The sequence below is a fragment of the Phytophthora parasitica genome (genome assembly GCF_000247585.1).
Source record: "Phytophthora parasitica INRA-310 unplaced genomic scaffold supercont2.58, whole genome shotgun sequence".
NCBI classification, from domain to species: Eukaryota; Oomycota; class Peronosporomycetes; order Peronosporales; family Peronosporaceae; genus Phytophthora; species Phytophthora nicotianae.
This window is the reverse complement of record NW_008649044.1, coordinates 300,188-322,930: the sequence shown is the minus strand read 5'-3', so window position 1 is coordinate 322,930 and position 22,743 is coordinate 300,188. Positions and strand designations below refer to the sequence as shown.

Below are 22,743 nucleotides of genomic sequence, written 5' to 3'. Positions count from 1 at the left end.
AACGTTCTACGATTTGGGGGGCTGCGGGTTATTGCAGCTTTTAATTTAAATAACCTGCTAAAATAAGTTTGTTAATTAATTCATTATTAAACATTTATAAGAGGATTAAAGTTTGCCTGCGGAAATGTATAAAGCAGGTTTTCCTTGTATTCCAGTTTTGTGCTGTAATTTGAATTTGCGATGGTTAGGTATCAAGAAAAATTCCTCAAGCACTAAAATTTTCAAACTACCGGCTCGCAATCATGCTCGATGGTACGCAACTCCCGCAGGCAGCCTGCCCACGGTCATTTATCGTATCGAATTGATGATGGATGACCAAAATGGATGTGTCCGTTTTTGCGTGTAGACATTGACGACAGAGCACATACCTTATGTAATGCAGGCAGTCTCTTACGCGAGAGTTTACGCTCCTCGTCGGCATTCGAGAAGTTTTTCGAGGAGGAGGACATTGCAGCTTGCAGTCTGCAAGCTTCTGCCTTACGGCAGAGTCTCTCAAGCAGCAACATCAGCAAACGAGATGGCTCCATTGAAATCGACCCTATTGCCTGAAGAGGCCGATTCAAGCGTGCGCACGCCTGGAGTTGAGACGATGCGCTGTCGATATTGTCTTAACCACCTTCAGTTTGGTCAAAGGCGCTTACTACTGCTGTACCAGTACATAACTACTTGTGAATTTATTGTGAGCATCATAAACCGTTATCTAACATGCCTTTCGCGAGGCGACTAAACCTCTTTCAGAGTAGCTGATTGAAAATTATCATTTGCTCGTCATGCATGATACATGTTCTTGGATCACTAACCATTTAACCGGAATCGTTTCCACGCTAAAACTGAAATGAGCACTGGATGGCTGAAGTGCAGTCAGTGCATGTGCAGCCAACGAATGGTTGCCCGGTGCTCATCGGTGATTCGTTAATATGAGTCGTAATTACGCTTGGTAAAAAGTTGTCACTTGTAAGATCTCGGAAACTTCTCATCAAATGAGTAATGGAGCCGCCACTGCCACCATCACCAGCCACTAAGCTGCTCTGCAGCTATTATCTAAAGCCTAACGAAGTCCACGGCTCTCAAGAGCTAGGCATGTTAACTGCTGACAGGCGGAGTTTTTGCTCATTCCCATCGTCGTGACTTCCGCTTTTCAAACAGACAGCTGTCGCAGATCTGAAGCCACTGTACTCAGCTGAAAGAGCTCTGGGTGAAGCCAAGCCGGAAGCCGAGGACGGACGAAGCGTAGCGCGGCAATCAAGCCTCGCAGTCTGCATAGCCCGCCGTCTACGTAGGCCGGTGTTGAAAGTTGTGAAAGAGCGTTTCAGTGCGCTTGTTCAAGCCAAAAAGGAAACAGCGCTTTGGCAGTCCAGATTTCTGATTACTGATTACAACCTCAATAGTGGGTGTCAAATCTCGTTTTAGGTCACACATTTAGGAAGATGGCTTGCAAGTGATTGGATAAAAATAAACCTCGAAAACACCTCCCAACCTCCAAGAAATTGTTTGGAGGTCAGATCGCAGTTTTTAGGTAGATGACAGCCAAACAAAGAATCTCATGGACTCGAGATGGTGGGGCAGGGGGAAAGACCTCTATGGACGTCCTTCTTGACTGGATTACCACCGAAGGGAACTATCGTAAGTGGAAAGGCGGCATGAAACACTCAGGTGTGTCTAAAGAATCACTGTGTGGGCTCATCAACGGAAGAATGATCGATGCTGGCATCACGCATCGTAAGAACGACAATATTCGCGAGAAGATCAAGAGCCTGGAGGCGAGTTTTAAGCGGGCCGAAGATTGGCGTGCTAACACCGGCCAAGGGGTTACTGACGAGGGCGATCTGAAGAGCGCTGTGGCCAAGTTGTGTCCTTACTATGATCAATTGGCTCCTGTCATGTTAGAGCGAGCGTCGACATGACCGTTGTATTCGTCCGACGCTCTGCACGATCGTGGAAACATAGATTCAGATAGCGAATCTGAGTCTGATGTTGAGAATCAACCTTCATCAATTGGGATTTCAGTGGCAAAATATGGAAGCAAGAAACGCAAGTCAGTCGAGGAGGAGTGGAATGATATTCGATCGTCAATGCTCAAAGTAAAACAGGAAGAAGACGCCAAGCGGATGAAGATCGAGGAGCAAAAGCTCGCTCTAGCTGTTAAGAAGGAGGATAGAGAGTCAAAGCTGGGTGAGGTTAACCTCGTTATCATGCAGGCCAAAGCGCGCGAAGCTGTCATGCACGAAAAAACGCAACTTTTGCTAGCTAGGAGGCAACTTCAGGACGCAGGTGTCAATCAGGATGAGATTGACAAAATGTTACCGATATAGATATTCTAGACCTCAGCCTCTAGTCATCTATGTCGTCCAAAAGAAACTGCATGATCTGCTGTCGCCTTTCATCGCTTTGAGTAACATCGATGTGCAATTCCTCTTCGTCACTACTTTCCTCCTCGACGATGGGTGGATCGTCGCCTATAACTAGGTTGTGAATGACTGCTAGCGCGTCGACAGATCGAATTAATCGCTTCATGTCTTCCTTCTTCGATATCAAAGTTCGTATCCTCTTCAGCCATTGAAAACGCCCTTTTAGCATCCCGATAGTGTGCTCAGCTTTAATTCGTGCTTGCGCGAGGTGGCTGTTAAACCACTCCTGTAGAGAAGGCATCACCTCATTTGGAGGTCGCTTAAAAGCAGGAACCATTACCGCAGAAGGTGTGTAGGCGCTGTCCCCAAGGAGATACTCTTGATTGTTGAAGTTACGGTCGCGATTAACGTATAGCTTCGAGTTCTCCCATATTCTATTGTCGTGGGCTGACCCCACCCAACCAGCATTCAAATACAGAATTCGGCCTTTGTCATCGCACACTACCAAACAGTTGACGGCATAGTACATTTTTCGTGAAAAATAGTCTTCTCCAAATAGTCTTGGCTTGAATTCTAGTGGCAGCAATGTTCCATCAACGAATCCCACACAGTTAGGGAATTTCCACCTCTGCTTTATTCTCGAGGATAGCTCTCGCCGCTTGGTATCGGTGGGCCAGGCGATCACGTTTTCTCGGAGACTCACCAGCGCATCAACCGTGCGTTGAACGTACAGCGTCACTGTACCAGTGCCTATAGAGAAAAAGTCAGCGAGTTTGTTTGGTGTGGCACCATTGCCACATGTACCAAAGAACTTCAGCGTGACTAGCAAATGAAGCTCAACGCAAACAGCGAGATTGCGAAACACACTAGTGTTCTTCACCAGACCCACCACCGCGTAAAAGTATGGACGACTCAGTCGAAACTGAATTTTAAAGCAATCTGCTGGCGTGAACAGTAGATAGTGCTCCAAACGAGAAGCCGCTCTTTTGAGAAGTCTCCTATCAGCGAGGTATCTCCTCGAGCTAATATAATAAAAGTATTGCAGCAGCATCTCATCCAATTCGTCCTCCAACTTGATAGTCAAGGCTAAATTATCACGTTCTTCTCTCCAAATTAATCTTTGCTTCAGCAACTTGCGTAATTTAGACAACTCACGTTGTCTAAATGATTGTTTTGGCATTGCCGCTCGGACTGTAGCACGAACAGCAGCTCCGACAGTACCGCGAGGCCCGCAGCGCAAGCAGCAGCTCAGATCGTAGCGCGTAGGACGGTAACGCGAGCAGAAGTTCGGACAGTAGCGCGAGTAGTAGCTCGGAGAGTAGCGCGAGTGGCAGCTCGGCAGGTAACGCGAGTGGCAGCTCGGCAGGTAACGCGAGCAGAAGTTCGGACAGTAGCGCGAGTAGTGGCTCGGACGGTAGCGCGAGCGGCAGCTCGGCAGGTAACGCGAACAGAAGCTCGGACAGTAGAGCGAGTAGTGGCTCGGACGGTAGCGCGAGCGGCAGCTCGGCAGGTAACGCGAACAGAAGCTCGGACAGTAGAGCGAGCAGGCGGTCAGCACAGACAGTAGCTCGGACAGCGAGCGCAGGCAGCAGGTCGGGCAGTCAAATTGACTGTCACGCAGCTCGGGCAGGCACACGGGCGGCCGCAGGCAGTAACACGGGCAGCACCGCTTGGAGGGCCACGCGACAGCTGAATGCAAAGCTTGAATGGCTCCTCTAAGGGTGGTCTCAGGCGTTCATCTTCTTAGGTAAATATTACTGGTTGATATTCAGCTCCTCAATTTTGAGCTAAAACGATATTTGACACCCACTAATACTGGCTTGCTTCAATAGGAGTGGGACCAGGCAATAATCCGCCCTTGTGAGACATACATTTTCCAAGTCAATCGAACCTTCTTAGCCAACTGCTTGCAGGATGCGAGGTTCAGCTCGATGCTCAAAAGTAGATTTTCCTCATCCGTGCACGAGGACAGAGTCGCACGCGCTGCAGTGAGTACTATATCGCAATGGACGCCAATAGGAAGCGCGTGTTGGAGCTCGCCGAACAGGGCGACTGGGATGAGGTACAGCAGCTTGTTGCGCAGAACCCGGTACTGGCCCAGGCGCAGGATGACTTTGGCATGTTGCCGCTGCATTGGGCCTGCACGGAGCCGTCGGTCAGCCTCGACGTCATTTCAGCACTTGTGCAAGCTTTCCCAGCCGCCTGCGGGCTGGAGAACCTCTCAGACATGCTGCCATTGCACGTCGCAATCAAAGCCAAGGCGCCGGGCATGCTGATCAGCACGCTGCTGGACGTGAACCCGCAGGCGGCACTTGCCAAGGACGGCAGCGGCCACTACCCTGTGGACTTAGCCATCTCCAGCAACCTACCGAGCTTCACCATCGACCTCATCCGAAAGGCCGGCGCGCGCGCGCTTCAGTCTAGCTCCAAGATGCGGGCGGCGTCGTCCATGGATGACCTCACGAGCAGCGACCACAACCAGAGTGAGGACGACGAAGACATCCCGATGCTAATGAAGACCCAGTCCATGCTGACCTCATCAAGGTCGCTATGCCGCGACCTCTCCACGGCTTCTCTCACCATGGACCCCGTGGACTCGAACACCATTTCCTTGCAGCTCAAGGAACTACTTTCCCAACTGCACCAGCTGAGTGTAGACATTCGCGTGAACAACACGTCGCCATCAAGCTCCACGACGTACTGCAGCTCACTTTCTAGCGCTTTCTCCTCCAGCGGCCATGTCGGCACGGAAGGATTGACGTCGGTTCTATGGAACCCAAGTGACCGGTTCGGCATCATCCTGGAGCCTGCCGTCAAGGAGATGGGTGCCAGGATAAAGGGCTTCTCGTCTCGTAGTGACGTGTTGGGTGTGGAGTCGCTAGCTGAGGGCGACGTGCTGGTGAACATTAACGGCGCGTCAGTGGCGAATGCAGCGTTCGCGTCAATCATGCGCTTTTTGAAGCATTCCAAAGGCACGTGCAAACTGCGCTTCCGGAGCGCCGTCGACGCAATTACGGCCAGCAAATGCAGCACCGGCAGCAATCCTGCCGCAGAGCAGGACAACGCCATGTACTCCAAAGTGGCGGAGATGCTGGAGACCACTCTGAAGAAAGTCTCGGCCGTCGAGGAAACAGTACGTCTGAGCTCAGCCATGTCGCTCTGCACGTAAACGCTCGGATTTTGAGGTACCAGAGTATAATGGTGCCTACATACGGGCTGTGTGCATCGCCGCCACCTTTGTGGTATGCGCACGCTACTCACCCGCTTTAACGTTATGGTAAATTTATATGGGATTATAAACCACCTTGGAGATGTTCAAACCCGATGCCATCACCGGCACCATTGCATGGATAATAATGGTACAATTGGTTTAGTTAGCCTTGGAGGAAGGGTCGTAGCAAATCCAAAACTTGGATTTAATCCAACTTCAACACTTGGCTTAGGTACGAATATGATTCGTATTTAATGGGATTGGGAAAATCCTCGCACTTCGTCGAAAGCCGACGCATACGTGTCCTCAAGCTCTACTTAATGATGACCCCGGCAGCGACGCAGTCGCTTCAAGAGAAGCAGCGCGGTGCGTGATTACGATATATACTATCGCCCTTGCTCTATCTCTCCTCACCGCGGTGTGTCTGTAGAGAATCTGCTGCGCATGCTGGATTTTAACTCGGAGAGCGCCGGTGGCTTCGCGGATGCCGCCCAGGACTCCGTGTACGTTCAACACACAACACGCGCAATGAGCAAACAAATAATACCCAGTTCTAACCCTCTTATCCCTGCGCAGTGAGCGTTGGGGCGACCAATGGAAGGTCCTCATCTATGACCGATTCTGCCGCGACATCATCTCGCCCATCCTCAAGCTGCATGAGCTGCGTAAGAAGGGCGTGACACTACACATGTTGCTGGACACGGAGCGCGACGCTATCCCCGATGTCCCAGCCATTTACTTTGTAGAGCCTACACGCGAAAACCTCGAGCGTATCGTCTCAGACTGCTCAAAGGAGCTCTACAGCTCAGTGCATCTCAACTTTGCCTACCCGTTGAGTCGCGAGTCGCTCGAGTATTTGGCTCGCGCTTCAGTGGAAGCTGGTTGCACCAGTATGGTATGTGATAAGAGACTTTTGGTGGTGAAAACTGGCATAATGACAACTTTCTGCTGGTTTTTGGGGTACAGATTGCCAAGGTATACGACCAGTACACGAACTTCGTGTCGCTAGAGCCGAGTCTATTCTCGCTGAACCTCACCGACAGCTACCGAGCGTACAACGACCCAAATGTGGCGGATGTACAGATTGAGCATTCGATGAGTGCCATTGTTAGGGGACTATTTTCTGTGCTGGCTACAAGCGGAAGCGTGCCAGTGATTCGCTGTCCAAACAATGATGGACCGTCTAGAATGGTGGCGGAGCAACTTAGCTCCACGATTCGCGAGCACCTGGTACGTTTGTTGGTAGTTTTCCTCATTTACAATAAACCAACCTTTATTGATTGCTGGAATGCAGAATGTGAGGAACGGCGTCTTCACTGAGAACACCTCTAACTTTCAGGTACGTGCTGGCAATGTAAACTCTAGCTTTTTTCGTTTTGTGCTGATGGTTTGATGCTGCGTTCTGATGTGTTGTTCAGCGTCCACTGTTGATCATCATGGACCGCAATGAGGATATCGCCTCGAGTTTGTATCACCCGTCGACATACCAGGCGCTAGTTGATGACATCTTGTCTATCCAGATGAACCGCGTTAAGGTGACTGTGAAAGCTTCTGGTGGAGACGAGGGGGGTAATGACAGCCGGTCGATGGAGCGCACGTACGACTTGGACGTGACAAGCGACAAATTCTTTGAAACGCATGCCGGCAGCCTGTTTCCGGACGCTATCGATGCTAATGAAGAGGAAATGAAGCAAGTCACGCGAAAGGAGGAGCAGATTCGAGCACAAACCGGTGGCAGTGATACACTGATGAATGGCACCAAGGATCTTGTGGCTGCTGTCGACACGCTGCCGGCTCTAGTGGAGAAGAAGAAAATGCTGGAAGTGCATACGAACATTTTCCACGCGGCATTTGAGGGCGTTACCAAGCGCCACATTCCGTCATATTCCATGCTGGAACAGAAACTCATTGACGGCTCACACGTTGACAAGTCGGAAGTCCTACAGCTACTGTCAAACGCAGAAATGGGCACTCTGGCAGATAAGATGCGTCTGCTGATGATTTATTTCCTGTCTAGTGGCGCTAGTGGAGCGGAAATGGCCGAGTTCGAGAATGCTTATCAGCAGTGCGCTGCGGAGGCGGAGCAGCCGGAAGCGTACATGCAGGCATGGAAGTTCCTCCGAAAACACTCGGCCTTTCAACGACGTGCCAGTGTCGGGGCGAGCATGCAGTCTGAGAACAGCGCAGGGCCTGATGGAGGTGTCAATATGAGCAAGTTCAAGGGTCTCGCTCAAGGTTTCCTTGCTCAAGCTGCTGCAAGCTTCAAGAACTTTTTGCCCGAGAACAAGAAGCTGCACGTCACGCGTGTTACGGACGCTATTTGCGAGATGAAGCCTAGCACGGAGGACGAAAGCTTCCTGTATTTGGATCCGAAGGTAAGCATCCTGGTGTGGGTAATTAGAACTGTTCCTAATGTTTTTTTTTCGTGTGTCCTCCAGATCAAGGCCAACGGCGACGTGCCCCGACAGCGATCTCCTTTCCGAGAGGTTATGGTATTTATGATTGGCGGCGGCAACTACAATGAATATCATAACCTGCTGGCGTACGCCAAAGGCCAGCAGCCGCCGCGTTCGATCTGGTACGGCTGCACAGAGCTGCTGAACCCAGAAGCGTTCTTGCACCAGCTCGGCTCCATCGGTGCTTAAACTTAAAGAGAGATCTATGCAATAAACGAACCACATGCTCGGGTATTCGTGCTTGTGGACATTCATAACACGTCTTGATCGGCCCTCAGCACCAATTTCGCCGTCGAATGCAAAGGCCTTCACAAATCCACCCAGGGCAGTGCGAGTACTCTTCTACCAGCTCGAGTTGCAGGTCCCTCCCTTCCTGTGACGACCACAGCGACACCGTGGCAAAACAAGGAGACCAAGGCCAACGTACCTCGCGGTCTAGCGTACCAAAATCGGGACTGACAAGGCCTGATGCGTCCGAGCCGCCATGGAACCGGTGAAACGGCAAACATTCACTAAAGAAACCCGCTCATCCAGTTTCTGATTTTGTCGGACCCGTGCGTCAATCGCAAAAACAGCGAATAGTGGGGCAGGCTAACCTCTGCAGCAAAAGTATTGCCTAAAAACGTATCGTTTATGCTCCCACGAAGATATTTTCATTACAGTACAAAGAGACACGCTGTCGAAATGACTCGTATTTCACCATACAAATATCCATATGATTCCAGCCGACCAGGCCGACCGACCGCAACAGCCTCCTTCTGTAGTGTTAACCCTGGTTATGCAAGACCACTTAAATGTGCCGTTGATTGCGAAGGAGCATGGAAGAAAAAGAAACTCTCCCATCGCTGGCAGCGTGCCCCATGACGCGCATGAGGAACGGCAATCGCAATCCTCAACAGCCAACCGCTGCGACCGATAACACTCACCACACGCCGGTTTATTGTCGGTGGGAGTTGGGAAAAACGCCAACGCACCTGACAAGGTTGCTTTTTGTATTGATACCGTAGGTCAGAGATCCCACTGAATCTATTCGTGGCCGAAACACGGCCGCCCTCCGTCACAAAGAGATCTACCAGCTTCAACACACTGATCGGTTAATAACGACACGATGAACGAGGGCTGCACTGCCACCGTATTGGAGCACGAGCTGGCTGCCTTCGCGCTGCCCGCCGGCCTGGACTGCCCACCGCAGCCGCGCATTGACTTCCGCCTGGACGCCGGCCTCGATGCGTTAGATGTTGAACTTAGCGCGGCTGTGTTGGTTGGAGTCGAGCCAGCGTACGGCTGCGCGCCAGCCACGCCTAGCTACAATAGCACCGGCAGCAGCCACAGCAGCAGCACAACGCCAAGCAGAAAGCTCAATGATAGCAGAAACAGCCTCATGTCCGTGTCCCCCAAGCCGCATCGGCACCACTCCAAAAAGGCCTCGCGCAAGCAAGTGCACGAGCTGCAGGCCATGGTCAACGTCATGCAGGCGCAGGTGGACAGCGCAGCCGCCGAGATCCAGCAACTCGCGCAGCTCGTGGGTCAGTTCGCGGAACAGCGCGAACAGGAAAAGGAGGAATACGAGCGCGTCCGGAGGCGAGAACAGCAGCTCTTCGCGGAGCACGAGATGGACATGGACCTGGACGTGCAACAGCGACACCTGCGAGCGCAAGTCCAGCGCGACCGAGAGCAGTTTGAGCGCGAGCAGCTTCAGCAGCAGTGCTTCGATTGCCCATCGGCTCCACCACCACCCGAACAGGAAACATTTCGGTTCTAAAATCCTCCTATGAACCCATGCCCGTCGTTTCCGCCATCTCTCAACGCTGATACTGCATTCAACCAAACAACGAAGTATGCGGTGCGGTCGAGCCTCGTCACGTGGGTTTACTGCCAGTACTATTTCAACTGCGACTTGATGTTGGTAGTACTTGCGACAAGATTTTGCTCTCAAAGTGATGGTGCGAGTCCGTGATCGAGTGTCAGTACGCTGGAGAACTATTGGTATTAGTGCCAACGACTTTACCAGCCTTTATCATGGGCTGCACGTACTTGATATGATTGAAAATTACCCGAAATGTAGCTCCATTCAGTGAGAATTATCCTGAATGCAGTTCGAACACAAGCAAATTGAAAGCCACAGAAGTTAATGTGAACGTCGTTTTAGTTGCTGTGCTATTTGTTCACTGCATCGTAAAAAAAAAAAAAGAATATAAATGTCTTACTCCCTAGAACGGAGCCTAAACTGCCTTAAACGCAGTCGTTGCCACTAATATCGAGAGAGGAGAAGTCATGCGTAGACTTCACCACCTTGGCCTTGTACGCTATGGTTTTCCCACGTGTCCAGGAGAACGAGTTGTCCCAGGACAGCACCACCGTGCCATCTTCAGAGGCCGTGAAGGAGCTTGCAAACGAAGCCCCGCTCGAAACACGTTCAGGACCCACCTTGTCGTTTTCTTCGGCGCCACCAATGCCTTGCGTTCGGAATTTCACAGCGAACATGATATCGCGTTCCTTCACCACGTACTCCCAGCAGAGCGTATCGTTGGCGCTCATCCGGAATGGTAATTGCAATGTACCTCCAGCCTTAATATCCGCTTGAGTCGCTCCATCTTCACAGAGCAAAACGAACGTATTGCGACCCAGGAATCCGGTCTGAGGGATGGCATGCGTCGAGCTTCGACCTCCCAATAATTTCGGTAAATTGTCTCGGCCATCCGATAACTCTAGCAGCCTCTCGAGTGAATTCCCTTCCATGTGCACTTTGCGTAGCTGAGTTTCCTGAAGCATGGGCTTGATAGCACTCCATACCTTATCGAAGATCCACGGTGCATGCAGAACAAGCGCCTTGTTCATCGACTCTGGGTAACATTTGGTGGCAATTGATAGAAGTGGTCGCAAGCGCTTGAGCAGCTTGGGGTTGAAGCGCGCGACAGAGAAGCCAGTGAGGTCACGTACTAGAATCGTTTGCACCAATTTTTCGTGTTGACGACTCAGTTGGTCAAGTTTCAGCGCTCGATACTCCATAGAGTAGAGAAAGAAAGTCTGCCATTCCTCTTCAGTGACATCGGTCACCAGCTTCTGGAAATCGGCGTAGCCCGTCATTTCAAAGTATAAGACGTGGCCGTCAGGAGCGGAGAAGATGTCGTACGAGTCGAGGAAAGGCAGATGCGGAATAATCTTTTGGAAATGAGGAAATTCGTCAGGCATTTTCTTGTTGTTGACGATGTCATCGCGGATGTCGTCGAGCTTGAGCTTCTGACGCAGCACAAGCATCTCACGATACTTGGTAGCTGCGACCGAAACGTTCATCTTGTGACCGCGTAAAAAGCGAAGAAGACGAATATCTCCCACCAGTTCAACGTACTTGGCATGCCGCTCAGTTTTGAGTTCGTCTTCTAAGCTCAAACGAAGTGCTGTTCAAGGCAATCAAATTTACTGTCACTCTCAAATTGTCTACTTAATATAGGACGTCGTACCGTGCAGTTGGTTCTTCTCTTCCTGCGCATTCTCGGACGCAATGAAGCATCGCCACTCCGAGTTTTCATCCACCAAAACCTTGGATGCTGATCCGTGCACAACCGGAATCTCACTCAACCCATCCATCATTTCTGCTTCGTGGGCATCGTTATCTTCATTTTCCACATCAACACTCTTGCATGAGTAAAACCGTTCCAGCCCTGCAGATGGAGCTCGCTCTCGATGTTCCGGCAGACTCAAACGGCGCACTCGCTCCTTCTCCATAGCTTGCACCGCCAGCTCCTGAGAGAACGCACGCTCTCTCAAACCCTGTATCTGCGTGTTCTCTGCCTCGGAGATGCGTCGCTTGCGCTCCTCCTCTGCAGCTTCGATCGCTGCCACTTGGCTGCGTCTGCGCATCATCTCGTCCTGCACCTTGGCGATCTCGTATTCGTGCACACGACGCTCTCTCTCCTCCTCTTCGGCTGTGACTGAGTATTCGACGTTGATCTGGCGGACGATCGCGACTTCGTCCTCTCGGTCCTTTTCCTCCTCCATGCGACGTCGTTGTTCCTCGTCCGCCATGTCGTCCGCGAGCTTCTTGTTCGCCGCACGCTCCGCTTCCAAAGCTGCGAGGTCCTCGGGAGTCTCCTCTACCGCCTCTCCATCCTTCTTGAACAGGAACAAACCCGCGCTGCCGTGGCGACCAACCTGTGGCTCGTCGTCCAGAGCTTGCGTCTCCTCCATCTTCGAATGATCTTCTGATCATGAAAAGACGCATGGCTACAATTATAAAATCGTACTTAAAAGATGATGATCACAACGCTGTGGTAATTGCAAATCTGACCATACATGTTTATAAAAATGTTGCCGTTGTAGTCAACGGGTCAAGAGCAAAACGCCCATCACTCTGACATCGAAGTGCGCAATGAGTGCGGAATTGGCCGCACCAGAGCTCCACGAGGGCGACTGGATAGGTAAAAAGCTTGCAGTTGCGCATAATCAAACGCAGTCACTACTAATTTCTTCTCATACAGACGTAGTGGATGGTGACGGGATATGGAACGTGGCGCAGGTGTTGCGGCTGCCGACGCCCGAGACCGTCGAGGTGACGTACGACTGTTGGGGCGACGAGTACAACGAGGAGCTGAGGCGCGACAGTGAGCGTATCGCCCCCTTCCACACGCACACATGGGCCGTCAAGTGCTGGGCCAAGCTCGATACGTGGCCCTGGTGGCCAGCGCTGCTCACGGTACGAGCTCCTGGCTCAGCACAAGGCTCACAGAACTTGAGGTTGGAGGGGAGGCTGCTTGTGGACTTTTTGGACAAAGTAGAGTTCAAAGAACGTTGCCGGTGAGTTATTAACCATTATGTGTGTGTTTTTTTTTTTTACTTATTTTACTTTTTATTTTCTAGGTGCTGGGTGGAGAAGAGTAAAGTGGTGGCTTTTCAGTCGGATGAAGAGGCGAAGGAGATGCTGACGAAGCTTAAAACGAAGAAAAACAAGAGTAAAGGGGGAGTAAGATTGAAGAACTTAGCCCTCTCAACTGAGTTGCTGGCTATGTGCGACGCTCTAGAGGATTTCCCGGAGTTTGTGGAGGGCACGCTGCCGGTGCAGTTCAATTATAAATTTACGCGGCCAACGGCAGAAGTGAGAAAGGAAATGGGCGAAGAGATCTGGATGCGCGGGTTCGCTGATAACAGGGTAAATCACGCGTCCACGCACGCGTATATTCCAGTGTTCCCTGATGACAGCAATTCTGACAGTGGAAATATTGCAAAAGCGGCGGAGAAAACAGGGCCAACTACAACAAGAGCTCGTGATAGGTCGTCTCATGATCGAGAAGACAGCGATTCATTGCCGGACACTGGAAAAGATGACGCGCCAAGCACCTCTATAGAGTCAAATAACGTTGCATCGGAGAATAATGGAATCACAGCACAAAACCCGAAAAGCACGCTGAAGAGAACGAGGACTAGTGACGAAGTTGACGAATTTAACAACACTGATACACAAAACCCGAAAAACTCCTGGAAGAGGACGAGGCTTCGTAACGACGATGAAACTTCTGGCAACAATGATTGTCAAGAGAACGAGACCAATGCCAAGGGGCCACTAAATTCTGACAACACTGATGCTGGTCAAGCTGGAAAGGCCAAAACACATCGTAAACGAACTCAAGAGATCGAGAGCAACACCAAGAAGACACAAGCTGCTAAGGTTGATGCCAGCAATTCACTTCAACACAAAGGAAAAGAGAAGAGTCTAAAACCTGGCACCAAAGAGATCCGTGTTTCGCCGCGAAAGTACGGGAAAACACCCAAAGTGTTGAGATCTCAAAGAAGAGCCGCAGCTAGTCTGCCGCGGTGCACTCTCCCCCACGCTCGGGTGCTTATTAAGGAGAAGCCGCGGAATGAGCACAAGAACGCCCATCGCCCTTCTCACTCTAGCCACGCTCGCCATGTCCTGCGTGCCAAGGAAGGTAATGTGATGGCCTATCATTAATTTATTTCACCTTTTGGTAGTACTAAAAATGGTTTTGACTAGGTGTTGCAGACAAAAGTTTGGAGACTACTGATCAGCAAAAGACTAGCGCTGCTGGTAAAAGGAGCACTTCCAGCGAGTCGAAAGCTGATGATGGAAATACAAGTCCAATGAAGAGTCTCGCTCGATTGACGAAAGCTACCGTGCTCGCTGATGAGAAGCTGCAGGACATGGAAACAGCATTGGAGGATAAGCTTACTGAACTCGCGGAAAAGTCTGCTAGGGTTGAAGCGCTGCGGAACAAATGCGCAGCTTTACGTGAGTGCTGGGTGTGTGATGTCATTCATCGGTGGTAACGAGTTTCTCACACCGTCGTGCTGTGTTGCGGTTCCTTTAGAAACGCGAGTGCGATCTCCAACGGCAGCTCCTGCAGGGTCTGCAAGTCAAACTCAACTGCCCCAAAAGGTTTTACCGCTTGAGACTAGTCTGGCTCGCTCTTCAACATCGATTCCTGCCAGCGAAACGCTGAGCATACGGAAAGAGGCTTCACGGCGTGAGAAGAAGGCTAATGGTAGACCGAGCGATACTCGAGTGCCAGCAGTTGCGAGAAGATCGTCACAGGCTAAGTGCAGCATCCGAGGATTGGAGCTAGTACTGGATGATATCATCTCCAAGGACCTGAACCACAATCTTAGTGCCGCTACAACCCGTATGTGATTTCTGTTTACTGGTTTCTTGCACCAGCATATCTGACCGGTGTGTCTGCGTGTATGCAACTATACAGCCGCTGAACTGGAATCTATCAAAGTTGAGCTGCTGAAATCTCCCGAAGTACAAGCTGCTATCGCTCGCATACAGCACCCCAGCTACGCAACGTTTACGCAAGATTTGTCGGGTGTTACGGGGCTCTCTCCTTGTGAAGCTTCATCTTTATCAGGCGATAATAACCGCCGCGCATGGGAGAAAGCCAAGTCTCGCTTCAACAAATATGCGTCGGTAACGGGGCCTATTGAGCGAAGGCCATCACCACGATCGCCAAGCCAGCAGCTTGGCCGTTTATGGGACTATCAACGCGAAAGTGAGTCTAATACTGAACGCTTCCAGAGCCCCTCCAGTATTCTGCTAGACCCTCTGCCAGCAGATCAAAGCAGCTTCGGCTTCAGTGTGAACGACAACTTCTCGATGAATCAGTGGTATCGAGACTTGTACCCGAAGACCTTTGGCTTTCAACGACCATGACGGTACATCGGGGAAGCGTGTTCAGCCCTGTCATCGAGCTGTTTGTAATGTACATATAGTGATTGCATTTGTTGCAGTCTTCCTGATGTAGCCATGGCAGTGAAGGTTAAGGGTACAGAAACCAGGTTCGGAACAGCAGGACTCGACGACCAATCGTCGCATCTTCGATTTTGATGCCAGACTCGACAACTTCGACGCTGTTTGCCTGCGCGCTGGACGTGCTGACTACGGGCGATGCGTTCGCCAAGACTGAGAAAACGACCAAGTATGTCGCTCAATGGAAGAGTGGCGAGATCGAGGCTATCTGCAACGAAGACGATGACGTGAACAATGTGCCTGACCATCCAGCACGGCCTGAGAATGTGGTGGTGGTTCCAGCTCACAAGGCGAAGCAGGGATCTCGCAAGGCCTTCGTGCACAGGTGAGCTACAGCCATACAGATGATTATTGGGATCACTATAACTTTGCGCCACTGGTAGCCTTTTCCTAACCATTTCGTTATATTTGCTGAACAGCCTGGCGCACGCTGAGAGCTACGCGATTGATCTTATGTGGGACATGGTGGCTCGATTTGTGCCGCATAACTTGCCACGTGCGTTCTATGATGACTGGGTACGCGTTGCTGGCGAGGAAGCAGAGCACTTCAGCAGTTGGGCACACCGGCTTACGGAGCTGGGTAGTTTCTATGGCGATCTTACAGGCCATGAGGGTCTCTGGGATGCTGCGTACGATACTCGTGAAAGCATTCTGGCACGCTTGGCAGTCGTCCACCTTGTTCATGAGGCACGCGGTCTTGATGTGTTCCCGAATGCAGTCCAGCGATTCGAGAAAGCCAGCGACGACGTGAGTTTGAAAATTATCCACAAGAACTACAACGAAGAAACTACACATGTTGGTGCCGGCGTGCGTTGGTTCCGATACGTCTGCGAGCGCGATGGCATCGATCCAATTGCCAAGTTCCACGAGATTGTACCGCAGTACTACAAGGGAATGCTAAAACCGCCTTTTAACAAGGAGGCGCGCGACAAGGCTGGTATGTTGGAGGAATGGTATCTCCCCCTCAGCACTGAGGCTGGTGCTGTCCCGAGGAAGCAGTCTGCTGGCGCTGCGACTATTGACGAGGCTGCTGTTGCAATGTCATCGATGAAACTGGAAGGGGCTTCATCATAGACTTCGTGATGGCATATTCTTGTCATGAAAGAGCATGTAAGTTCGAAGACCAACACATTGTCTAAATCACCAGATCGTCCACATTATGCTCGATAGCTTACCAACTTTTCTTTACCTCCAGCTACATGTACAGGGTCTTATTCGTTTTTAGCCCCTTCTGTGCCTCACCGTAACGGCGAGTTCCAGCCCTTAATCGAGCACACCTGCTAGGTACACCTTGCAGTGCAAGGCTTGCACTAGCACGTAGGCGGAGCTGCCGGTGGACACAATGGGTGAGCAGCTCCACCTGGCAGCGATGCCTTTGAAATGCTCTCCCAAAGTTTCAGGACTTCCATACAATCTGTTCCAACGGGTGAGTTCCATGTGCTCTCTCACCTATTTGCGGCGCACCATAAGATCGACGGCGGGAGAAGAGCAAGAAGGAATGACGTCCACGCCAACTTCAAACAACCACTCCCGAGCTCGCAACTGACCGAGTGGTGACAAAATGACACGCCTGTTGCCGCTGTTGCTGCTAGGGTGCCTTTCAAGTGCTTCAGCGACAACCTTCTCAGTCACATCGTACTACACTGGGGTTGCTCGTAATGCCACTCCTTACTTCGTACTTGTTCAAGAATATCTGGAGTGTGCGAGCGAAATGCGCGCTGTTGGAGACGATACCGACAAGACGTTAGTCGAATGCTCTTCCAACTACGTCGACTCTGTCGGACGACAGTTTGGCAGCACGCCGTACATTTTTCAAGTCCAGTTCGACAACGCTGAGTGTACCAAGTTTTCTTCTGGCGTGGGAGTTCCGGTGTCCGACGAGTGCGAGGGCAGCTCAGACCTTTCGTTCACGAATGCGAGCATGGGTCGTATAACTGTAAACGGGTCTGCATCGATCCAGTGGTTCTCTGAGCCACAATGCAAGGAAGATTCGTGGTTGCGAACGGATATTGTCGATGCGAAGACACTCAAAAGTCATTCGTGCGACGGCAACTGGCGCAAATGGTACAGCAGCAGCAGTACCCGTCGATTGGCGACCACGAGCGATTCTAGTACTGATGGCACTGTAACCCCGGATGTGGGATCCACCTCGACATCGGCATCAAACACAGAAGACGCAGCAACAAACAGTGGTTCTTCCTCATCAGGCCCCACCACGACAAATTCGGGTAGCACTGTCGACAGTGGTTCTTCTAGCAGCCAAGGAAGCGGAAGCAACTTCTCTAGCAGATCCAAATCTGGCAGTGGGGTCTCGGAAGTTGAGGAAGGATCAAACAGTGGATCCAAGCCGGTATCAGACCCGTCCGGTAGTGGCATCAGCATTGGTGTGATCATAGCAATCGTCGGTGGATGCATCGCTTTCATCCTTATAATATGTGCTATCCTGCTTTGTCGCCGGCGTCTCCGAGGAAAGGACGAATCTACCCTACAGCAAACGGAAACTACGCAGTACACTGACATGACGTCGCCTAAAGGAAAATCGCGGGGACAGACAGGATTATGGGACGATGATGTCATCACTGCCAAGAGAATCTCTCGCGACGAGGTTCAAGTTTGTGACCTTATCAGCCGAGGTGGGAATGGAGAAGTCTACGCCGGTGCTTTCCACGGTCGCGCAGTTGCCATCAAAATGTTGCCCCCCGCTACGCGCGCCGAAATCAAACACGTCAACGAATTTCTGGCGGAAGCAAAGATGGCTGCGACGATGGACCACCCACGTATTGTCTCTCTCGTCGGAGTAGCGTGGAACGCGCTCTCCGACCTTTGCGTCGTGTTCGAGTACATGGACGGCGGCGATCTGCGAACACTGCTGGACAAGTACGAACATTCCGGTCATCCCATTGGAATCGACTATCAAAAAGCCACAATTGCTGTCCACGTCTGCCATGCTCTGACTTATCTGCACTCGCTGATGCCATCCGTTATCCACCGAGACTTGAAGTCTCGCAACGTCCTACTCAGTCGTAGAATGGACGCCAAGCTCACAGACTTTGGTATATCAAGAGAGCGACTTGATGTAACCATGACGGCGGGTGTTGGTACTTCGTTGTGGATGGCACCGGAGGTTATGATGGGAGAGCGGTACGACGACAAAGCAGATATCTTTTCACTCGGCGTGTTGCTGTCCGAGTTGGACGTTCACTCGATCCCATACGCACATGTGAAAACTACGATGTCGGACGCAGTTCTGCTGCACCAAATTGTTGTGGGCAAAGTTCATGTGGCGTTTTCGCAGTTCAGTCCACGGGAGTTCTGGGATTTAGGCCACGCATGCACATCTGTGGACCCTCGTGATCGTCCGACTGCGGCTGAAGCACTGTACAGACTGCAGATGATACTCGCAAACCTGGAAAACAGTCAAGTCGTGGACTCGCGTGCAAGTTATGTATTTTGAACTGAGCACTGAACACTAACTTTTGCTAAATCCACGCACTTTGTTGTTATCTGCTGAGTTCTAGAAGTCGAAGATTCGTTTTCAAGGATCATCGACGCCAACTCACAGCTGTACATCGATTTACACGACGCCACCTACTACACACCACGATCGAGCTTGACAACGAGCTTACATCTGCGGAGTCGACATGTCCATCATCACACCGCACGTTCCCTCTCTAGACGAGCTGCGAGCAAGACGGATGTAGCCTTCTTCGCCCCAGTACGTGCCCCACGAGTTGCGGATCTTGAGCGACGAAGAATCATAACCCACTGCAACAACGGCATGATCGGGTTGCCAAGAATCACACGAAGACACCACGCCACCAGTGTACTGTTTCCAGACATTGTTTCCCGAAGCTACCGCTACGATCACCGGGTGTTTATCAAGTGCATTTAGCAATTCATCTTCACCAGTAACCTGTGAATATCCTGTGAGTCCGGTGTCCTGTGCATCACAACTTCGACTGCAAGAATCGGCATAGCCTCCTTTGGACGTGTACGGGTAGCTGTCTTCCTTGCAAAGACCGTTTTGCTGCACGTAGTCGAACGCGTACACTGGAGATCCGCCATCGCAGCCCCAGTTCTGAGTGTTGCAGCTCACTAATTGCTGCTCTGAGTACTTGGTGAGTGACTGTTTCCCGCTTGCAATACACTGCGCCGACTCGACAGCTGAAACGGTGGCAAAAGCCCAGCAAGAACCACACGAACCCTGGCTTTGAATCGGAGCCATGCACTTCGATGTCGACCAATCCACCGAGTCAGTACTGGCCTCGGCCACTGTTGGCGACGATGTCGTGGCTGGTGCGTTAGTCGTCGGTTGGAGTGGACGCCAATCCCAGAAATCCGAGAACTTGTAGCTCGCTTGACTTCCGCTCCTTTTAACGTTGGCCGAGCTGTCACTCGTGGGCTGAATTGTAGCCGTATTCAACCCGTTGAAGAAAGTTTTAATGAGGGATTCGAAGGTTTTAATGATCGACGCGTTGTCGGAGCCTGCGTCGATGTTTGAATCCGAGTTGCCAGCACTGCGCAGTTGCCGCGAATTCGTTCGGTTTGTGCTTTGTGTCGAGTTGCCACGAACGTACGAGTTGAGAACGTACTTGTTGAACTCCTCGTCAGTCATCGCTGAGAATGGCGACATGATGGAGAAATTCGCGCTGGGATTCGCTGCTTGAACCTTAGCTATGCTCTGCTTGGTCAAGAAAATGCGTTGACGAAGATCTTCCTCCTGATCGTCAGCACTGCGGGCCTCCGAGACTGGCATCCAGCCGTTCTTCTGGGCAACGTCACCGAATTTGCTTCTCCATTCGTCGAGATCAGCCTGAGTGGTGTCGATCTCTTCAAGGTATCGTTGATAGTCGATACCAGAATGCATCGGTCGAGCAATGGTAGGAATAGTCAAGATGGTGAATGCGATCACCAAGCAAAGAGTGGGAACGTGCATCGCTTTGAGAGCGCTGGTGAGCGTCAGAAGATCTTCGATGGTACTGCTATTGGACTTGTTAGCTTGAAGGTGATTTAAGAAGTGAGTTTGGCGCTTGCTCGTCAAATGATCGCGTTCGAGTAGACCTCGGCGTGAGATCTACTGATACTTGCTGAATGAAGCACTTTCGATCGTTCCGGTTCCTCACGGACAGAGAAAAACGAGGTTTGAGGCTTGAGCGGAGCCGTGTTCATGCGGTTAGCGTCAAGTAGTCGATGTCAACATCCCAGCTGGATGGTCAGACATTTCTGTACAGATAACGCTTCGCGTCCACCCACTTTAAGCACCGCAACAACGAATATTTCCATGACAGTTGTCGATGTTTGGAGACGTCAGTATCCTTTCATCTTGGTGTGCGGGTGAGTGGCTTTCGGTCCTTATTTTACAGTGAATAAACTGGCGTGGAGACGGTGTCTCGCTAAATCTATGAAACCATCATCGCCACGTTTCGAGAAATCAAGAATACTTCTTGAACGACACTTCTTTATTTTCCGCGAGAGTATCCATAGTAAGCGCTCCTAGATAAGAGTCGGAGCTGACTCTAAGTAACGCTCAATTGGTAGAACGATACAAAATCTTTTTGTTATCTTTGTGCATGACAGCCATGCCGTGACTACACTGGAATAATGCTTCAACGAATCCAACAATTGAGAACAATGACGTTGTGTACTATTATTTACAGGTTAGAGTTTTCCTCGCTTTTTGACGCATCTACATTTATGACAAAGACAATGCTTCGTGTACCCGGTGTCTACATCTTCGGACGAGACATGTCGGTGAGCATGCCGCAGGTACCCATACCGGACGAGCTGCGTGCCATTCTCACATACCCAGCCTCTCCCCAGTTCTCACCCCACGAGTTTCGGACCTTGAAAGTGTTGTCGTCATAGCCCACCACGAGCACAGCGTGGTCCACTTGGGTAGTTTCACAAGTGGTCATGACACCACCAGTATACTGCTTCCACGCTGCGTTACCCGAGGCAACCGCCACGACAACCGGCTGTGACTTGAGAGCGTCAACGAGACCAGCTTCGTCGCCCTCGTTGATGCGTTCGTAGCCTGTGATTCCCGTTTGACTCTTCGAGCAACTGGCACTGCAAGACACTCCACCACCATTACTGGAAGTGTACGGATAAGCGCTCTCTGAACAAAGTCCGTTCTTCTGGATGTACTCGTAAGCGTACACCGGAGCACCACCGCCACAGCCCATGTTCTGAGAGTCACACCCTACCAATTGCTGCTCCGAGTATTTGTTGATCTCTGATTGACCATTTTTGATACATTGGAGCGACTCCACTGCAGCAACCGAAGCGAACGCCCAGCAGGAACCACATTGACCTTGACTCTGGACAGGAGACATGCACTTGGTAGCAGACCAGTCGACCGAGTTAGCAGAGTTGAGAACGGCCTTCTCGGTTCGGACCGGAGTTGAAGGTTTCTTGGTCAAGGGCTCCACCACGGGGGCAGGTGTTACAGGAGCGTAAGTCCTTGGAGCTGCAGTCTTTGGCTTTGCTGTAACAGGGATCGGAGCTGGGGTTGGCGCTGGGGTTGGCGCTGGAGTCGGAGCTGGTGTCGGTGCTGGAGTCGGTGCCGGAGTGACAGGAGCCGGTGCCGGAGTGACAGGAGCTGGAGGTGGAGTGTTAGGAGCTGGAGCTGGGGCGACTGGGGTCGGTGCGACTGTTGGAAAGGTAGCGGGGATTGTCCAATGCCACTGCTTGGCAGTCGAAGTGTCCGTGTTGTCGGTGGCAGGTTTCACTGTCGCGATCGACCAGGAGCCTCCCATTTGCTGCTGAAGACTTTGCATCAGAGAGTTGATCATATCCTGCATGCTCGTAAAGGTGTATGTTTCCTGCTGACGAAGCGATCGCTTGGGTGGCGCTGGCGACGGAGTAGGAGTTTGCCTTGTTGTGTTGCCTCGAACGTATGAATTGAGAACCTTCGCAGCGAACTCCTCCTTGGTGAGTGCCGAGAACGGCGTCATGATCGAGAAATTGGCGTTGGGGTTCCCAGCTTGTGCCTCCAGGACATCCTGCTTGCTCATGAAGATACGCTGACGCAAATCTTCGTCCTGATCGACTGAACTGCGCTCTTCGGTTGAATATTCAGGCATCCAATTGTTCTCTTTGCATGTTTTCTCAAACATAGCTTTCCATTCGTCCGTCTCAGCTTTAATGGTGTCAATCTCGGTGAGATAACGCTGGTAGTTGATACCGGCGTGCATCGGACGCGCATTGACAGGCACCACTGCAAGCATTGAAGTTGCAAAAACTAAAGTTGTGATTAAAGTGATCGGCTTCATGATCACTGTGAAGAGAGCACTTGCAGGTGAATTTAAGACTGAGCGTCAAGTGGCATTCCTCGTATCCACCGAACTGCTGAAGCCACGGAAGAGTATCTGATCGCGGGACATCTGGTAAATAGAGCCGATCCAGGTGGAGTCAAGTAACTTGACAAGTTCGAGCAGCAAAAAATTGAAATCTGTTCGGCTAAAG

General features: G+C 51.2%; 13 protein-coding genes across 13 annotated transcripts; 9 read left to right on the top strand and 4 right to left on the bottom strand.

The window, feature by feature from the left end:
• The first annotated feature begins 299 nt into the window (after nt 1–299).
• PPTG_16610 (hypothetical protein) lies at nt 300–876 on the top strand. The gene has a single exon (XM_008914184.1). It carries the CDS (start codon nt 377–379, stop codon nt 725–727), a length of 351 nt encoding a protein of 116 aa, XP_008912432.1. The 5' UTR covers nt 300–376; the 3' UTR covers nt 728–876.
• Nucleotides 877–1,580: 704 nt separating this feature from the next.
• On the top strand, nt 1,581–1,904 carry PPTG_16609 (hypothetical protein; the record flags this gene model as incomplete). The annotated part of the gene is made up of 1 exon (XM_008914183.1): nt 1,581–1,904. One exon carries the CDS (start codon nt 1,581–1,583, stop codon nt 1,902–1,904), a length of 324 nt encoding a protein of 107 aa, XP_008912431.1.
• A 168-nt stretch (nt 1,905–2,072) lies between these two features.
• Nucleotides 2,073–2,312, top strand: PPTG_16608 (hypothetical protein; the record flags this gene model as incomplete). Its single annotated transcript, XM_008914182.1, has 1 exon — nt 2,073–2,312. The coding sequence occupies one exon, from the start codon at nt 2,073–2,075 to the stop codon at nt 2,310–2,312; it is 240 nt and encodes a 79-aa protein (XP_008912430.1).
• Nucleotides 2,313–2,331: 19 nt separating this feature from the next.
• PPTG_16607 (hypothetical protein) lies at nt 2,332–3,755 on the bottom strand (the record flags this gene model as incomplete). Its single annotated transcript, XM_008914181.1, has 1 exon — nt 2,332–3,755. Exon 1 carries the CDS (start codon nt 3,526–3,528, stop codon nt 2,332–2,334), a length of 1,197 nt encoding a protein of 398 aa, XP_008912429.1. The 5' UTR covers nt 3,529–3,755.
• A 598-nt stretch (nt 3,756–4,353) lies between these two features.
• On the top strand, nt 4,354–5,517 carry PPTG_16606 (hypothetical protein; the record flags this gene model as incomplete). The annotated part of the gene is made up of 1 exon (XM_008914180.1): nt 4,354–5,517. The coding sequence occupies one exon, from the start codon at nt 4,354–4,356 to the stop codon at nt 5,515–5,517; it is 1,164 nt and encodes a 387-aa protein (XP_008912428.1).
• A 296-nt stretch (nt 5,518–5,813) lies between these two features.
• On the top strand, nt 5,814–8,204 carry PPTG_16605 (hypothetical protein; the record flags this gene model as incomplete). The annotated part of the gene is made up of 7 exons (XM_008914179.1): nt 5,814–5,925; nt 5,990–6,062; nt 6,136–6,454; nt 6,526–6,789; nt 6,854–6,898; nt 6,978–7,934; nt 7,998–8,204. 7 exons carry the CDS (start codon nt 5,814–5,816, stop codon nt 8,202–8,204), a joined length of 1,977 nt encoding a protein of 658 aa, XP_008912427.1.
• Nucleotides 8,205–9,056: 852 nt separating this feature from the next.
• PPTG_16604 (hypothetical protein) lies at nt 9,057–10,226 on the top strand. The gene has a single exon (XM_008914178.1). It carries the CDS (start codon nt 9,124–9,126, stop codon nt 9,775–9,777), a length of 654 nt encoding a protein of 217 aa, XP_008912426.1. The 5' UTR covers nt 9,057–9,123; the 3' UTR covers nt 9,778–10,226.
• PPTG_16603 (hypothetical protein) lies at nt 10,137–12,218 on the bottom strand. Its single transcript, XM_008914177.1, has 2 exons — nt 11,477–12,218; nt 10,137–11,413 (listed from the first exon to the last, which is right to left on the bottom strand). The coding sequence occupies exons 1-2, from the start codon at nt 12,201–12,203 to the stop codon at nt 10,248–10,250; spliced, it is 1,893 nt and encodes a 630-aa protein (XP_008912425.1). The 5' UTR covers nt 12,204–12,218; the 3' UTR covers nt 10,137–10,247.
• Nucleotides 12,219–12,384: 166 nt separating this feature from the next.
• Nucleotides 12,385–15,180, top strand: PPTG_16602 (hypothetical protein; the record flags this gene model as incomplete). The annotated part of the gene is made up of 6 exons (XM_008914176.1): nt 12,385–12,433; nt 12,494–12,809; nt 12,873–13,939; nt 14,005–14,259; nt 14,339–14,650; nt 14,726–15,180. The coding sequence occupies 6 exons, from the start codon at nt 12,385–12,387 to the stop codon at nt 15,178–15,180; spliced, it is 2,454 nt and encodes an 817-aa protein (XP_008912424.1).
• Nucleotides 15,181–15,353: 173 nt separating this feature from the next.
• On the top strand, nt 15,354–16,350 carry PPTG_23945 (hypothetical protein; the record flags this gene model as incomplete). Its single annotated transcript, XM_008914175.1, has 2 exons — nt 15,354–15,601; nt 15,696–16,350. The coding sequence occupies 2 exons, from the start codon at nt 15,354–15,356 to the stop codon at nt 16,348–16,350; spliced, it is 903 nt and encodes a 300-aa protein (XP_008912423.1).
• Nucleotides 16,351–16,837: 487 nt separating this feature from the next.
• PPTG_16599 (TKL protein kinase) lies at nt 16,838–18,730 on the top strand (the record flags this gene model as incomplete). Its single annotated transcript, XM_008914174.1, has 1 exon — nt 16,838–18,730. The coding sequence occupies one exon, from the start codon at nt 16,838–16,840 to the stop codon at nt 18,728–18,730; it is 1,893 nt and encodes a 630-aa protein (XP_008912422.1).
• A 168-nt stretch (nt 18,731–18,898) lies between these two features.
• Nucleotides 18,899–20,212, bottom strand: PPTG_16600 (hypothetical protein; the record flags this gene model as incomplete). The annotated part of the gene is made up of 1 exon (XM_008914173.1): nt 18,899–20,212. The coding sequence occupies one exon, from the start codon at nt 20,210–20,212 to the stop codon at nt 18,899–18,901; it is 1,314 nt and encodes a 437-aa protein (XP_008912421.1).
• Nucleotides 20,213–20,897: 685 nt separating this feature from the next.
• PPTG_16598 (hypothetical protein) lies at nt 20,898–22,550 on the bottom strand (the record flags this gene model as incomplete). Its single annotated transcript, XM_008914172.1, has 1 exon — nt 20,898–22,550. The coding sequence occupies one exon, from the start codon at nt 22,548–22,550 to the stop codon at nt 21,003–21,005; it is 1,548 nt and encodes a 515-aa protein (XP_008912420.1). The 3' UTR covers nt 20,898–21,002.
• Between the last annotated feature and the right edge of the window lie 193 nt (nt 22,551–22,743).